At 41.0% G+C, this 18,262-nt stretch overlaps 1 protein-coding gene across 1 annotated transcript in view; it reads right to left on the bottom strand.

Annotated features, from left to right (window-relative positions):
- Positions 1-18,262, bottom strand: part of ADAMTS14 (ADAM metallopeptidase with thrombospondin type 1 motif 14) — a 372,712-nt gene that overhangs the window by 223,702 nt on the left and 130,748 nt on the right. Inside the window, exon 7 of the mRNA XM_030204905.1 lies at positions 16,217-16,240. Coding sequence (XP_030060765.1) covers positions 16,217-16,240 — 24 coding nt within the window. The remainder of the gene's footprint in view (positions 1-16,216; positions 16,241-18,262) is intronic.

Genomic DNA, 18,262 nt, shown 5'->3' with positions numbered 1-18,262 from the left:
ACATTTTTGCTGATATTTTTAACTCTCATTCAGGAATGCTGGGTGGGGAATGATAGGAGTAACCACTATGCTATGTTCTCTCTCTTTGTTGGGATGTATGTATGCCTTTCCTATTTTTATTGGAGTTAATTTTCTGTGCTGTTGTTGATTTTATTTTGTACATCACCTAGACTTGGCTAGTCCAAACTTGGCGATTAATCAAATGTTGTCAATGCTCAACAAATGAACAATTAAAATAATTGAATGTTTGGACAATTCATAACATAGGAAGAAATGTACATATTCCAAAATAAGCATGACTATATCAACGTGGTGTTAAAACATTTCACTGCTGAGTTGAGCTTATTTTTGCTTAAATATTCTTATAAAAACTTAAATGTACAAGCATATACTTTAAGACATTAATGTCATAACAGTATTAATGAACATATGCATAGATACAATGGGAAAACCACATTATAAGTAAAATATGCCACTGTGCTTAATAAAAATTTAAATTACAAATAAAACTAAAACATTCATATTTATCAGAGGAACTACAATTCCAATTCCAAATAAAACTAAAACATTCATATTTGTCAGAGAAACTAAAATTTCATCAAAAAATAGACACACTGAAAGAGGTAAAAAATAAAGATATAATACACTGATAAACTAAACCACTTAATATTTGCCAAGCACCTCATGAGCACATTAAATTATAAAAAAATTATAAAAAGGTTGCAACATTATTCTGGTTGACTGCAATTTAACTAGAAGACAGATAAATCTATTTTGTCATTAAGACCTGCAGGAGAAACAGTGTTCATCTCAAAAATACAGCTCTGTTCTTTCTGTAACAGCAATGAATCCACATCATCTCCACGCCATGGGGTATTAACAACTTGATAAATAAAGAATCTGAGATCGGAAAAAGAGTGTGAGAAGTCCGTGCAGTGTTGGACAAGTGGGGCAGTAAGGTTACTTCTATGTTCTATCATGCGTGTTTTGATTTTCCTTTTTGTCTTTCCCACATAAAGTAGTGAGAATGGACAAATGATGATGTAAACAACTTGTTCTGTATTGCAGTCTGTATGATTTTTTTTAACAAATAAGTCTTACCAGAGTGTGGATGTTGAAATTCTGTAATATCCAATGATGAAGAACAAACTGAACAACCACCACACGGATGATGGCCTACCTCTGAATGGCTCTCCTCTGAGTTCAGCTGAGCAATAGGATCATGTAGTGTTGACGGAGCAATAATTTCTTTGATGTTTCTTCCATGGATAAATGCTACAGTCACTTTCTTATTGTGAAAACATTGATGGCCTTTGAGAATATGCCAGTTCTTGCTTAATATCTTCTTAATATCACCAGAAAGGTTCGAAAATCTTAAGCTGCATATAATGTCAGGTGAATCCTTGTCAGTGCATGGTGAAAATAAGCCTTCTCTGTCTACTGCCCTTGCTTTGAAGAAACCCTTCTTAATACAGCGCAAAGGATAACCTCTATCTTGAAACCTTTTCATCAATAGTTTGGATTGTGATTCAAATTCTTCAAAATTACTGCAAAGTCACCTTAAGTGCAAAAATTGAAAATAGGGGAGGTTTTCCTTGAGGCTTCTGTTATGGAAACTACTGAAGTGGGTTTTTTAAATAAATTGATGTGTCAAAACCATATCTATTTTTCTTGATGCTTATATCTAAAAATGGAATGAATTCCTGATGGTAATGCATAGTAAATTTGAGATTTGAATCCAATGTATTGAGCCAAGCATGGAATTCATCTCCAAAACATCAAAATATCATCAATATAGCATTTTCATAGACTTCCTCTTTAAAGGAATGTGATTCTAAAAATTGTTGTTCAAAATGTGCAACATACAGAATTGCAATGTCGGGAGCCATGGTTGCTCCCATAGCGATATCAGTACTTATTAGCTTGTTAAGCCAATTAAGTTATGAACAGTGTTACAGAATCTGCACCAATTTTGGCGCCTAAACCTAAGCGCGCTATATGGAATCTAGGGGAAAGAGTGCAACTAAATCAACCCAATCTATTACTCAGGAACTTATATGCAATTACCATAATGTATTCTTCTCTACCATGTATGTACGCACCTTAATGCAATACCACTTTAATCATTATGCCGAAAATGACCTATCTATAATTGATGACCTAACATATGTTACAATCCTATCTATCACTCAGGAACCTATATGCAATACCATAATGTATTCATCTTTACCATGTATGCACGCACCTTAATAAAATACCATTTGTAATTTCTGTTAACCGGAAATGGCAATCGCCACTACGGCAAATGTAGGCCACATTGAGCCTTTAAATTGGTGGGAAAATGTGGGATACAAATGCTACAAATAAATAAATAAACTATAAGGGGGGGGGGCATACATCTAGTCAGGGCATGGGTGTATCCCACACTTAAATGCATAACTTATGGAATACTTAAATTACACACTAAAGTGCAACATTTATGTGCTAACTTTTATGCCTGCCTTTTACATGGCATAAGTGATAGCATCTAAATATTGACAGACTAATGCCAAATTATGCTTAATTCTGTAACATAGTCTTGGTGCCCTGCCCAGACTCTATAGAATTCATACTATTCACTGGCCCCTTCAATTTGGAATTAACAGAAAATTATGGCCTCCGTGTCATGTTGGCAGCATCTCTATCTGTAGTTTTCAAAATGGCTGACATACACATGTTTGTGCCAACACTTATACATGTAAGTTGGTACTTTTCAATTTATATATGTACATGTTGGCACTTACACATGTATGTACCCAGATATGTATGTGTTGGCACTTACACATGTATGTACTCATATAATCTCCATTGGTATTTTCCATGTTTAGAGTTGAAAGGTGGATAATGCTGCCACACATATCACCACAATAAGTGTATTTCTGCTTGTATTTCAGAACAGGCTGTATGTCAGATCCTGTTCTAACATACTACCAAAACTGCATACATCCAGACTTGGACATGTCAATTCCAATTTCCACATTCTATCTAAAATGGGGCTTCCTTATGTGTTGGCTCCAAATAATGGGATTAGGAAATAAAGTTTTATAGTGCAGGAAAATGTTATTTGTGTGTACAGGGGAGGGGAAGGGGGCTGTATTCACAATCAAAACAGATGCAGAAAGTTTTACTATAAATCAGAGGCATGAACAGGATCAGTTCCAGGCTTCAAAGCAACAGCTGTCATCACTGTAGACAGCCTATTCTAGCCTCCTATCCCTGGGGTTAGATGAAAATATAATCCAAGAATATGACCAGATAATTACAGGTCATCAAGGACAGATTGAACTATTTAGGATGTTGGCTCACAGCATATGAGGATTTGTAGTCCTGATTTACTAAAGAAAAGTCATTCATCAAGTGAGATGGACGCTTCAAACCAAGCCTGGCTCAGTCTGCTGTGGTGAACCTCCACTCAACTGGTAACGTGATCCAAAGTATGGTTTAGGCCTGCAGAACTTCAGGATAGGCATGGAAGAAGTCTAAGGTACTTATTTCCTGAAATGTGGTAAGATTTGACAGTTTGTGTGGGCTAACGGCCTTTGTTAACAAGGGGTAACTGCAAAGCCTTTATGTAAACTGTTAGAGGTGTTCCCAACATTTTGCCATTCAATAAATGATGAAGAAAGTTCTTTACCATAAGTTAATTGAATGGTGGATAATAATGTAGGTAGCTACACCTATTCAGGTGACATTAACTGCACCACGTTATCTGCCACTGTGGCAGTGTGGCTCACAGCTGGCTGCAGGATCTTATAGAAGTGTGGCACAAACATACACAGATTGCAGATAAAAGTAAAAAGTAGTTTATTTATGTACACAAAAGGGGTTGTAGTCAGCTCTGTTACTTCATAGGCTTAGTCCTTTAAAGTAGAGTCTCTCTCAATACAGTCCCAATCCCTTCAGAACACACATTAAATGTATACACTTTAGGAATACCCTTCATGATTCTCTCCTACCTTGGCAGTCTTCTTTCCATATAGATAATGAACTCCTGCAGACTGACTGGACAGATACAGGAAAACCAGGAGAACCCTTAGGCGCAGGCTACTCCTCTTCCCTGGCACGGGTCTCGGGTACTGTAGCCTACTCTCTCTCTCTCTCTCTCTCTGTATTGATGCTAGAAAGTCTTCTCTCAGGGCTGCTCCCTAGAGGCATCTTGACTCAGGCCTCTCTTGCTACTTCCTTGGAGACATCTTGCCTTGCGGCCTCCCTGATCTGTTCTACCTCAGGGCATTTAACCCAGGGGCATAGCCAGCCTTCCGTGGGAGAGGGGTCCGAGCCCGGGGGGAGGGGGCACATTTTAGCCCTCCCCCCGGCGCCGCCCCCCCACCGCCGACATTGCCGCCCCCCCTCCCGCCGCGAACCCGCCGCCGCTGCAGCCTACCTTTACTTTTGCTGACGGGGGATCCCACTCCCCGCCAGCCGACGTCTTCTTCTTAGTCGCTTCCCGCTCTTCAATTTGTTTGCTGACGTCCTGCACGAACGTGCAGGACGTCAGACTCAGAGAACAGAACTGTTCTCTGAGTCTGACGTCCTGCACGTATACGTGCAGGACGTCAGCAAACAAATTGAAGTGCAGGAAGGACTGAGAAGACGTCGGCTGGCGGGGAGTGGGATCCCCCGCCAGCAAAAGTAAAGGTAGGCGGCGGCGGGGGCGGGTTCGCCGGGAGGGGGGTCCTGGGGTGAATCTGCGGGGGCCCCGGCCCCCTCAGGCCCCACATAGCTACGCCACTGATTTAACCACCTCCCTGCCTGAGCTCCACCCCTCTGACTCAGCAAGCGTAATTCCACCTACCCTAAGGTGGCTAAGTCTCTGTCTCCATGAGAGAGTGATCCTATGGGACCCAGCCATGCACCACCTACTCCCTCACAGCCACATTAACAGTTAATGCAGAGCAACTACTTCTGTGTTAATTATAAGGCACATTCCCTTCCCATTCCACACCCCTCTTCCCATTAGGCAGTCACATGCTAAAATTAGTGGCAATAAGGGGGCATGGGCATAAATATTTGGAATAGTACTTCGTGTACACTTACTTGTGCACATACCATGCACAGATGTCAAATTTCCACTTAAGCACTATGCTGTAAATATGTCTCTATCTTGCATAGCATGTATTTACACGAGAGGCATACACATGGACAGAGCCTGGGTGGGACTCACACTTAACGCACTAGGGCCGCACATTAATCATGACTAATGCCACAATTAATGCATTAATTATTAATTGCAATTTAAACATTTAATCATGACTAATAATTAACCACCCTCCCTCCGTCCCCCGCATGGACATGCGGTCGGTCCAGCATCTCTCCCTCCTATCCCAGACTGCTGTCGGCTATCTCTCTCCTCCCTTTCCCTCTCGGTTTACCTTTCATTTTTGCCCTGCAGCGACAGCTGTATTGAAACACTGCCTCGGCCTGCACTGGGTCTTTCTCTCTGACCCAGCCTGCCCCCTTCTGATGCAACTTCCCATTTCAGAAGGGGGCAGGATAGGTCAGAAAGAAAGGTCAGATGAAGGCCAAGGCAGCGTTTCAATACAGCTACAGGGCGGAGACTTATTCAAAATGAAAAGGTTAAACCGGTAGGAAATGGAAAGAAAGGGGAAGGGAAAGTCGCCAGTAGTCCTGGAGGGGAGAGAGAGATGCCGGACCGACCAAGCATACTTGTGTGCAGGCAGACAAATGGCAAATAGTCCAAAGATAAGAAAAACATGGTCTCACTACATAACTCAACTGCCTCTGCATCAGGGGCGTAGCCACGGGCGGGTCCGGGTGGGCCTGGGCCCACTCAATTTCGGGTCAGGCCCGCCCAGCAGCAAAGTTCCTGACAGCGATTCTACTCGCAGGCTCCGCTCGCAGTCGCAGCGATTCCCACACGCTGCCTGCCAGTGCCGGCTGCCACTCAATCTCCTTGCGCTACTAAGCGCTAACCCGGAAGTCTCTCCTCTGCAGGACAGACTTCCGGGTTAGCGCTTAGTAGCGCAAGGAGATTGTTGAGTGGCAGCCGGCAGGGAATCGCTGCGACTGCGAGCGGAGCCTACGAGTAGAATCGCCATCAGGAACACTGCTGCTGGGCGGGCGGGTGAGATGCTGCAGGTGCACGGGGGGGGGGGGGAGGGATGATGGGGGAAAGATGTCGCATGGGGGAGGGAAGACGGGGGACACAGCAGCTGCACAGGGGGAAGGGAAGATGGAAAGAAAGATGCTGCACAGGGGGGAGGGAAGATGGAAAGATGAGGCTTGGTTGGTGGGTGAGGGAGATGCACAGGGAAAAAGGGAGAGATGCAGCAAAGGGGTGGAGGAGTGAGGAAGGGAGAAGTCTTGGCTGTGTATGAGGTGGAGGGGAGGGACACATGCTGCATACAGAGGGGATAGGTGGGGAGGGGGAGAAATGGTAGGCATAGGGGTGGAGAGGAGGGAGAAATGGTGGGTATAGTGGTGGAGGGAGGGCGGAGCAGAGAAAATTTTGTGCCCACCCACTTTGGGCTCAGGCCCACCCAAAACTGGCTGTCTGGCTACACCACTGCTCTGCATACTCAAAAGCAAGTCCAACCAGTCTCCTAAAACCTTACACCCCTACTCTCATTTCTGAGTAGCATTGACATACAGATGATTTTTTTCACCTATGCAGCATCATTCAAACTTCTTTATCCTTTAAACAGAAATTCAGGTTTGCAATAATCTTATCCCATTTATCATCTATCATCAACTGTTGCAGTCTTCCTGTTAAACAAGACTGAAACCAGGACAGGGCTTCTCTCCAATCCCCCAAGCAGATAATCTACCCAGTGGTCTTCATTAATTTTTAAGTAGGGGCCACGTTGGATTTTAATGAGCTGAAGGAGAGCTACCAAAAATCTTCCCAGGTGGGGCTACCACACTGCAGACCAGTGTGTGTCAATGAAATCCATACCCACCAACCCACCCTCAAACTTCACTGGGGGGTATCCTCAATGTTGTGAGCATTTCCAAATGATTTCTCTTTTATCTATTGAGAAATGCCTTGTCCTTCAAGCATGCGGCTCTTCCCCCATCCATCTTCCCCTTTCTCCCCTGAACAATCAACAGAAAGATAATGGGGGACACCCCAGATGTCCCGCGGGCCACTATGAAAGAACACTGATCTAGCCTGTCATGGTCTACATTGTCAAAGTCAGTGGTAAGATCTAAGGACACCTCTATATTTCCATGCCCTTATCCGTTCATCTAAGCAGGAAATCAACCAGGAACATACGTGCTGCCTCTGCACTATGATCTACAGGAAACCAAACTGACCACCTAAAACAATTTTATGCTCTTCCAGATAATCAGATAACTGGCTCAGTACAACCTTCTTATGTAAGTTACCTAAAAAAGGTAGATGCAAAATCGGCCTATAACAATTAAGATCAGAGGTCCCTTATTTTTTATTGAGGCTGGATCACTGCTTCTTAAAATAAAACCCAAAATAACTGATTATTACTGCCTGTTGCAATAGACACCTTCCTGGGTTCACAGAGTATTAACGTTCCAATTTTACCAGTCATCTTAATAAATAAATAAACACAGGGCACACCACTATATTCTTGAAAGTGTCACTAGCCCAGATTATCGCTTAAATATGGAAGAGCTCCACGTTACCCTTGCTGAACTGCTCAACACCCAGCTTTCAAGCATACAGACTTACACATGCCCAGTCTCGTGTGCAATCACAAATGCAGAAGAGAATCCATCCTCATGGTTTAGAGTACAGCTGCGAAGTGGGTGGCACATGCCTGTCACAGGGGCATAACCTGAGAAAATAAAGAAATGAAAAAAAAAACATTAAAAACAAAAGTCCTAGAAAGAGTGAAAAAGAAAGGGTGAAGATATCAGATAGAAAAATGAGAACAAATATCAGAGGAAGTAAAAGATAAAAGAAAAAAACATCTTAAAAATGGGTTTCGAAAATAGTGATTTGGATGTTTTGGCAAAAACAAATGTCCATCTGCTGCTCTGTGCTGCTTTTTGGATGTTTTTCTGTTTCAAAAATGAGCTCCTTAATGTGGTAGAAGATGAACACCTTAATTCTGAACACAATGGTTAATCTAACGGAATATAAAATTCTATATTCTTAGAAAATCACATGATCTGCTGTGAGATAAATTCTTCATATTTGAAATGCTTGGTTTAAATTCTTGAGAGAGGAGTTTGCTATACATACAGATTCTGTTAAATGTTTTGGGAATTTTTATTTTGGGAGGTTTATGGGCAAATCAGGAAGAAGAACTACAATCATTGTATAAGATGCCTAGTTTCAGTTTTCTTCCATGTTGTATTTTCTTAATCTTACTGGCTAAATAGCATATCTACACGGAAAGAGTGTAGCAGTTTCTATGTTTATAACCCTGGATAATTAACAGGTTCCTGGTGTGGCGGTATAATTGGTGGATCTGACAGTTCAGAAAAGCTTTTCAGATAGGCAGGTATTCCCCTTCCTGAGCCAGAGGACCGCACATACCTGATCGGGGAGACACCCTGTACAGTACCTTGCATACCTGCAGGACCAAAATCTTGCCTAGTCAGGAACACAGCGTGATCATGGTGTTCAGCATGGGCTGGGTCTGAGTGCTGTTGAGAGTTGGCCCAACGACACACCTGCTCCAAACTCCGAGATGGGTTTCCTCGCTCTATCAAGCCAACTGACTGTAGAAGGAACATTACATGGAGTTAATGGAGAATATACAATTTGTGATATACACATTTTAGCTGCTTTAAAGAATGCATACTTCCATAATGGACCCTATTTACTGACATGTGTTAGGCATTTAACACGGGTTTTAACGTGCGTTATGCCGTTAACTCATGTTAAAAAAAATGATTGTCAAATACCAGAAATGCACGTTAACCCCCTGATTCTATATATGACACCCTAATTTGCACACCTAAATTTGGGTGCATGCCCAAGATGCATGCATAAGTTAACCGATTAACAAGCCCTTAACTAGCAATAATTAGGTGCTAACAACCCATTATTGCAGTTAATTGGCATCAATCAGGATTGTGTGCGCTTCTGCCTGCACTCTATTCTATAAAGCGCAGTGCCTAAATCCCATGGCATGTATCTTTAAAGGGGGTGTGACCAGGGTGTGTCAGGGCATTTCAAAAAGTTATATGCGCAATTACAGAATACTGCCTGAGCGCGTCTAACTTGTGTGCCAGCATTTGCACTTGGTTTCAGCAAGCGTAAGTCTGGTGCTCAAAGTTAGGCACAAGATCAGGGCTTAAGTACCCTTTACAGAATCGTGCTTAGCGCCAACTTTTTCTCCATACCCATTTTTGAGCGCCATTTACTGAATCTAACCCTAAATCCCATGTTATGTACCCAACTCCTGATTTTATGTTAACAAAAGGAAAGGGGTGGAAAGGGTGGAACAGATGATAATGTGCCATAATATATGCTGATAGCATGGCAAGCTGTTAGCATTACTGTATCGTTTGTACTATTTATCATATTTTGGTTATATGATTGTTCTACAGTAATGTTAAATGTATATATTTTTTTGCAGTGTATCATGTATGGTGCTAAGATGGTGGATTGGTGATATTACTAGTAGATGACTTCGGTTAGTGTAATACACTAAAAACTGAGCACTTATCACGATATTTAACATATATTTAGTTTTAATTTTAATTAAGGCAATATATATATAAAAAATACAATCAAGGTTTCTTTTTTTTGGTAGACTAGAAGACAATAGGAATTGAAAAGGACTATAACCCAGGATAATTTTATGAGCTTTAATAAGGCGCCACAATGGCATCACAGAGTGCCAGTTCCATACCAACTAAGTCGTTATAGAAATACTACCACAGAGCAGCTCTGGCATGCCAATGTTTAGGTGCGACCACTTATACCAGGTCAGTTCTAGCATAAGTGAGCATGCCTACGAGCACCACAAACCATCAAGAAACTCCAGACAGCCCAGAACACTGCAGCCAGATTGATATTTGGAAAGGCGAAATATGAAAGTGCCAGACCCCTTAGAGAAAAACTGCATTGGCTCCCACTGAAGGATCGAATTGCATTCAAAATCTGTACCTTAGTTCATAAAATTATTTATGGAGATGCCCCATCTTACATGTCAGACCTAATAGACTTACCAGAGAGAAACAACAAAAGTTCATCACGCACTTGCTTAAACCTTCACTATCCCAGCTGTAGAGGACTTAAATACAAATCTATACATACATCTAGTTTCTCATACATCTGCACACAATTATGGAATGAATTACCGATCAACATAAAAACAACACACGACACCCTTCCGAAAATTACTGAAGACCTACTTATTCATAAAGACATACAAAAAAGATCCCCCATAACGATCTGACTCCCAAATTACCCCAATACATCTATTATGGAACTCTCCAATTTGTTTATTTGAAATACATCCTCATTACTGAATATTATTATTGAATACTATATCTTGTCTTGATATCATTATGTTATGTTTTATCTAATTACCCACTTCCATTCCTACATGATATACCTATGCACCTTTATTTGTAATGATTCTGAAATTATTATTCCGTTAATATGATTGCTATGATATTTTTATGCACCTTTTCTGTATTTATATTCTGAAATTCTTATTCTATTAATGTGAATGTCGTAACATTTTGTAAGCCACATTGAGCCTGCAAATGGGTGGGAAAATGTGGGATACAAGCGCAGCAAATAAATAAATAAATGAGGCGAGCACTGCTTAGAGCATTCTACAAATTACTTGCATATATTGGTGCCACGCCTATGTTTACACTCCCCTGCAGTTACTTACCATAAATTGCACTACCTTATAGAAAGTGCCTAGTGCACTTTGGTAACGTGAGTGAGGGCAGGGACAGAACCCGGCTTAAATGGATCCACACAGCATGGCTAAGGTGAAAGAAAACAATATTTATTAAAAGTATCAAGTAGGGGATCCTGTTCCATTCACAAGTGGAGGGAGAAATAAACCCCAAAATATTCCTTAGACATAACAATGTTCTCCAGTGACCTGCTCCTGCAGGGCCTCAGTATATATTACTGTTTCTCAGCATGGCAGCACACTACTTGTCTCTGGCCTGGTTCCCCAGAGTTACTAATGTAGTCTCTAGCAATTACTCGTATCAAAATTAAAATCCAAATCTGCAAGGTTCCAATTTGAACTTGGCCTATCTGACTGTAGCAGTTTCAGTTCACAAATAGGTGGTGGAGGCATATGCCATGGGCGTAGTTCTTTCCCTCTGGGCCTCCCTCAACCTAGCTGTGGCCTTATCTTTTATACTTCCTGGACCATACTAGCTCCTGTCCTCATCTCACTTCCCCCTGGGCAGAAGTCTTAAGGTGGTTCTGAAACTGTGAGGGAGTGTTATCAAGGGGAAGTGGCAGCGTCCAATAGACTCCCTCACATACACATACAAGTTAACATACAAATGTTAGAACCAATTAAAGTGGCATTTAGTTTTGTAGGTCTAGGTGCCAGTGTACCCTTCATGTCCTTTATTAATTCATAGAATGGATACAGAACAGGCAATAGCATTGCATGTTTTCCTATATTGCCCTACCCAGTGCTGCCTAAGCCATTAAAGGGTAAAAGTGTAATTCAAATTCTAGGCCCGCTCAGTCATAAGTACATAAGTATTCCCATACTGGGACAGATGAAAGGTCCATCAAGCCCAGCATCCTGTTTCCAACAGTGGCCAATCCAGATCACAAATATCTGGCAACATCCCAAAAAGGTTCAATACATTTTATGCTGCTTATCCCAGAAATAGCAGTGGATTTTCCCCAAGTCAATTTTATAATGGTCTATGGACTTTTCCTTTTGGAAGCCGTCCAGACCTTTTTTAAACCCTACTAAGCTAACCGTCTTTACCACATTCTCTGGCAATGAATTTCAGAGTTTAATTTCACACTGAGTGAAGAAACATTTTCGCTGATTCGTATTAAATTTACTGCTTTGTAGCTTCATCGCATGCCCCCTAGTCCTAGTATTTTTGGAAAGAGTAAACAAACTATTCACGTCTACCCGTTCCACTCCACTCATTGTTTTATAGACCTCTATCATATCTCCCCTCAGCCGTCTTTTCTCTAAGCTGAAGAGCCCTAGACGCTTCAGCATTTCCTCATAGGGAAGTCATCCCATTCCCTTTATCATTTTCGTCACCCTTCTCTGTACCTCTTCTAATTCCACTATATCTTTTTTGAGAAGCGGCAACCAAGAATTGAACACTGGCCTTAATGCAGAGACTATCAATAACAGTGCCAACCAGCAGCACCAAATAGTGATGGCAGGTTGTTAGCACTGTGGACTACCAATTCAGTTCACATAGGCCAAGGCATGGCTTTCAGATCACAACCTGAGCTAGATTTGAAATGGTGACCTCCTGCAGTCCTAGGACAATCCACTCCTCTTTCAATTCATGTTTTTGAACACTCAGCACTTTCAAGCTGCTTCTCTGCAAAAATCGTCAAACTGTCCCAGAACTGTTTCTAAAATATTTATATAATTCTGGGATCAATTTTTAAGGGTTTAGGGATCCTTTTACTAAGCCATGGTAAAAGTGGCCTGCAGTAGTGTGAGCGCATCTTTCGGGCACGCACTGGGCCACTTTTTACTGGGAAAAGGGCCTTTTTTTAAGGGGCCAGAAAATGGACATATGCTAAAATTGAAACCAGCACGTGTCCACTTTCGGCTTGAAACTGTACCACTACCCACTGACCTAGCGGTAACGTCTCACGTGCTACCCACGCGGTAAGCATGCAGCACGCACCAACTGCTGCTTACCGCCAGGTATGCAGACAGCAGTAGAAAATAGAAAATTCTTTTCTGCCGCGGGGTCCAGCTCGTGCCAAATTCGGAATTACCGTATGACTTATGCGCTAGCCGGGTGGTAGTGCTGATTTAGCGCACACTGCACGTGCGTAGGCCCTTACACAGCTTAGTAAAAGGGCACCTAAGTGTCCTAAGTTAGACTCCTAAATGAGTCTCTGAAAATTCATTAGAGCTGAGTACCTAAACTTATGCTGAAAAGTTCATTAAACTACTAAATTTAGGAGCTTAAAAGGTGGGTGGCAACAGGGATGAATTCAGAGCAAAGAACAAAAGTTAGGAGCTTAGTAGTGATTTTCAGCATTAAATACCTAAATTACCCACTCCCACTCAGAAACATTTACAAGGAAATTATAGGAAAAAAGTAGCCCGCAGAGCTACCACCTGTGGCCACAAAGCTAAAAAGAGCTTGTGCCTGACCTGTGGGGGTCTAGAGAAATCAGGAAATATAAATAAACGTTGACTAACAAACAAAGCAGCTCTACAGTTGAAATGACGTCTCAAAATCCAATTGCGATCAGGTTCAAGGGCTTTATTTTTTTGTTAAACCCCAATGTGGTATTGATGTTTACCTGCCGGTATCCCAGTATGATCATTCGGACTAACACAATGTTGATGTGGACCCCCAAGGATTCATCATGGTAAATTTCATCTACCTAGGATGAAAATAAAACTGGTTTAAACAGAATCAGAAAAGCCTTGTTGCACAATATCTAGTGACAGAGTGGCAGAAAACAGAGCACTTCTTTCCAAAAGCTGCACATGCAAATATATTATCAATATAATGTACTTATATGTTACAATAAATGGGCACACATGTATATCATTGTACATCTATAATCAATAACAAATACATCCCAGAGAGAGCAGACATATAGTAAAAAAATATGCAGGCACATGACAGCTGTATTGTATGTTAGACCAGTGGTTCCCAAACCTGATCCTGGAGGCACCCCAGCCAGTCACGTTTTTGGGATATCCACAATGACTATTCATGACAGAGATCTGCAGGAGTGTATGCAAATATCTCTCATGAATATTCATTGTGGATATCCCAAAAACCTGTCTGGCTGGGGTTCCTCCAGCACCAGGTTTGGGAACCACTGCGTTAGACAAATGCTCTCTTTCATGTCTCACTCTTGTCTCATTCAGATCAGTTGAGTAGCTGTCCAGTGGCCTCTTCTTTATACATCTGGCGCATCGCACAACAAAAGCTCTCGTGCCCAATTTTGAGTAATTTTAAAAGGCATTTACACAAGTAAACCAGTGTTTTATGCCCAGATGGCCATAAAACAACTTGGAGTTTATGCCCCTAAACGTATGCACATAATGGCAGTTCTAAAAAGGGCATTCATTTAAATAGGGAAATAAATAAAAATAAAACAAAACATAAAAAAGAAAATAAGATGATACCTTTTTATTGGACTAACTTAATACATTTTTGATTAGCTTTCAAAGGTAACCCTTCTTCTTCAGATCGGAAATAAGCAAATGTTGACAGATATCAGAATATAAAAGTGAAACACAAAAGCATTCCAATGACACTCTCACAGGAAGAGGGTTGGGTGGGTTAAGTTAGTCCAATAAAAAAGGTATCATCTTATTTTCTTTTCTATGTTTTGTTTTATTTCTATTTATTACCTTTAAAAGTGGACCAACACGGCTACCACATCACTTTAATCAGTTAAATAGGGGAATGCGTAAATAATGGCAGCATCAAAAAGTAAGTCTGTATTCCATAGAGGTCACACATCTGGGCATGACCTTTATAGAATAGGTCCATATACTGTAAAAAAAAATGTAAACATCCATAGGCAGTGGGGCATCCAGTGATCTGTGCATGAATGTATGTGACATATGCGTTGATGTCACAGGTGTGAAGAATCTCACAAATGACTGCAATTGCTTGACTACCAAATTCTGGACCCACTGACACCGTTCTCTTGGTCAGGTTGTTCCTGTGACTGGAACACACATTGTTCCCTGTACTGGCCAGAGCAGGGACCATTTTAGAATGAGAAGGTCCTGGAAGAAGGTGAGCATCAGATACAACAGAGACAAGCATCATTCTGCAGAGAGATAAGCTGCAACAGAGGCGCAGGGCTTGGAGCCCTAGATAAGATATATAAGGGAAATAGATGTGTCTGGAACTGAATTCATGTGAAAAATTGGTACAAGTGGGTTTGATTGGCAGATACACCAGAGACAACACCAGTACATACTCACAGCAGGATAGGACTGGGGCTGGGAAAGGGAGAGAGGGGACATCACATGTGGACAGGACACATATGACCCAACAGCACTCACAACTCTGACAAACACCATCAAAAGACATCTTTTGATGGTGCTCACCAGAGTTGGCGACATACATTCGAGTCAAGTTTATAATTGTATTGTTATTCCAATCTGATACACAATTCTGAGGAACAGTGGTGCTTCTAGAAATCACCATAGATACAAACTACAGGGACTCCTGAGGCAGGCCTGAGCAGCCCCGAAACACGACGAGTCCAGTTTTTAGCAATAAACTTTTGATGTGAACTCTTTGAATCCATTAGAGGTTGTCGTCATCATCCTTCTTGTCTCCTTCGCTTTGCCTGTTTGCTTGACCTGTGCGAAGTTCTTCTGTATTTGTCACTTGCCATCTAATGTTACACAGTGGCAGAATTTAATATATGCCACCATGGTCCTGGAATGTCAGAAAGCCAGCTGGGCTTGCCCTTTATGATGGAGAACATTCCAGAAGATCTGGGAACCAGTTTGGACAGCGATGCTGCCATCCTACCTACAGTTGGATTTTAAATTGTTGATTGACTTTGTTTAATTCACTCTTGAACACACCACTTCATTATTTGTTCCAGATTTGGATAAGAGCTACCAAGTTTGGAAATATAGTTAGGTTTCAGGAACAGAGCCTGGGAGAGGGGGAGACTTATAAAACTGTTGGATTGTTGTTAAGGGAGTTCAGAATTATGTAAGGACCATAACATATTTTTGTATCTGTTTTGGTTTGAAAGTATGCTTGTTTTCATTAAAGAAAACATATTTTAAAAAGTTAACCAAATTATGTTTACTGGAGAACCATATACACTATAAATAAATACCCCACATTCAGAACTTCCATGTGTGTATTTAAATATACATTTTGATGCGTGGTATTTCTCTTTGACAGGAGTGCTTTTCATGAGCTAAAGAGACACATACACATGAGGTAAAGCTTTCTCATTTTATATTTTAGAATTGATACCCCATTTTGAGCAGTCACTGCTTTAATTGAATGCTTTAGACAGATGTTTAAAAACACAGGGAATGAGACTGAGACCTGCAGAAGCAGAAACTACTGTGCCCAAGTTTTCAACATTCTGGGGCCCTTCTACTAAATTAAGTTTTGCACTGACTGCACCTTAACAGCAAACACGTGGAAAATTCAAAGGCAGGGTGGCAACTGTTGGGGGTGTGTCCAGCATGTCCTCTGCAGTTCTCACACAGAAATGTTCATTAGCGCATATTATCTCTGATAGAATTAGTGCATACACACTTAGCACCTAGTATTAAGAAGGCATTAAGTGAACCCACACTAACTGCACAAGTGACAGTGTGTGGTATGTACCCTGCATCGACTACAACATGCTATCCATGTCCATTCTTCACCTATGTCCCACCTGGTTCACAAACAGTTACAGTTATTTTTCTTATATTCCACTAATTCCATTTGCATAGTTCATAGCAGATTACAGAAAAACTCTAGTCCACAAAATGCCTAGGATGTAACATATTTAAAGAAAACATAACAAAGCTGACACCCACTATTTCCTATCCATATATTGAGAAAACAATGAAGTCTTAAGGCCCCCTTCTTAAACATATCATAAGATAATTAAAACCATAAATTGATAGGCAAAGATTTCCAAAGCTTGGCTACCCGGTACACAAACAGACATATAAAATGTTTCTTCCCAGGGATACCCTTGGGACTCGGAAAATCAAACAGAAGGGAATTATGAGTATTATATATCTTTCTTCCTAATATGTAGTGTACGAAAGATATTAAATATTGCAGTACTAATCCCTGTGCAATTTTCCACAACATACATCCTAGTTTAAAAATTGTTTTGGCCTCAACAGGAAACCAATGCAGTTTTCTGTAGCAAGTTGTAATTCTGTCTGATTTTCTAAGGGAATAAATCAAATGAACCGCCACATTCTGGATTGTTTGTAGCTTTTTCAATAAATATTTTGGCAGTCCCAAATAGATAATATTACAGTACTCCAGTCTACTAAGAATTAGGGACTGAACTACAAGTCTGAACTGATCAATTGATAAAAATTTGCGAATAACTCTTAGCCTTCTCATAATAGGAGTGGAGGAGTAGCCTAGTGGTTAGTGCAGTGGACTTTGATCTTGGGGAACTGAGTTCAATTCTCACTGCAGCTCCTTTTGACTCTGGGCAAGTCACTTAACCCTCCATTGCCCCTGGTACAAAAAAATAAGTACCCGAATATATGTAAACTGCTTTGAATGTAGTTGCAAAAACCGCAGAAAGGTGGTATATCAAGTCCCATTTCCATACAAAAAGGATTCTTAACAAGGGAATTTATTTGAGGTTCCAAAGTTAAACTGCTATCCAACATAGTACCCAAAATATCTTTATAGATTGATTGAGAGTAAAGCTTTCCCCATCAATGATCAGGTTAGATTTTAGTTCCTGAATCGGCATCGTTTGTATTAACAGAAACTTAGTTTTGTCTTTATTTAATGTCTAATAATGGGAAGACATCCAATTGCAAATAAGTGAAAAACATAGAATGCACTTGACATACAAATTCGTATTGTGCTAATTGCTCAACCACCATGGGAACAGTTAACACGCTTGTGTGGTAGTAGTTAACGTACGCTAATTGGCATGTTAACTGCTTAACACACTTCAGTAAAACATCTCCTCTCTGGTTAATGCCTACTTGTTTCACAGTCCTGCCACCTCTAAAGAGTTTGAAGACCTCATCTGACCTGGAGGCAAAGGGTTAAAATTAAGTGACTTGGCAAACTTTGAAGAAACTGCAATTGGCAAAGAAAGAAAAAAGATCAAGGTGGTATTCCCATCCTTCTGAGCCTGCTATCATATATCCCATTTGCAACTACCTTTCATGCCAAGAACATAGTGTTGATTGTCCCAGCAATGCTCTAGGGACAAGATGCATTTCATACGGAATTAGCACCAAATAAAGAAACAAAGATCAAAACTCAGTTTAGGTAGTCTCCATGGTTGCACTTATATACAATTCCAAAGCGCTCACACAGTGTGTCCTTCACCCCTTCCTGCAAACTCATATTCAATTGACGTTAGAAACTTCTCAAGATTAGCTTCAGACTAGCTGAGCAGAGT

This window comes from Microcaecilia unicolor, chromosome 5, assembly GCF_901765095.1.
Source record: "Microcaecilia unicolor chromosome 5, aMicUni1.1, whole genome shotgun sequence".
NCBI lineage: Eukaryota > Metazoa > Chordata > Amphibia > Gymnophiona > Siphonopidae > Microcaecilia > Microcaecilia unicolor.
Note: the sequence above shows the minus strand (reverse complement) of the source record. Positions and strands in the feature narration are given on the sequence as shown.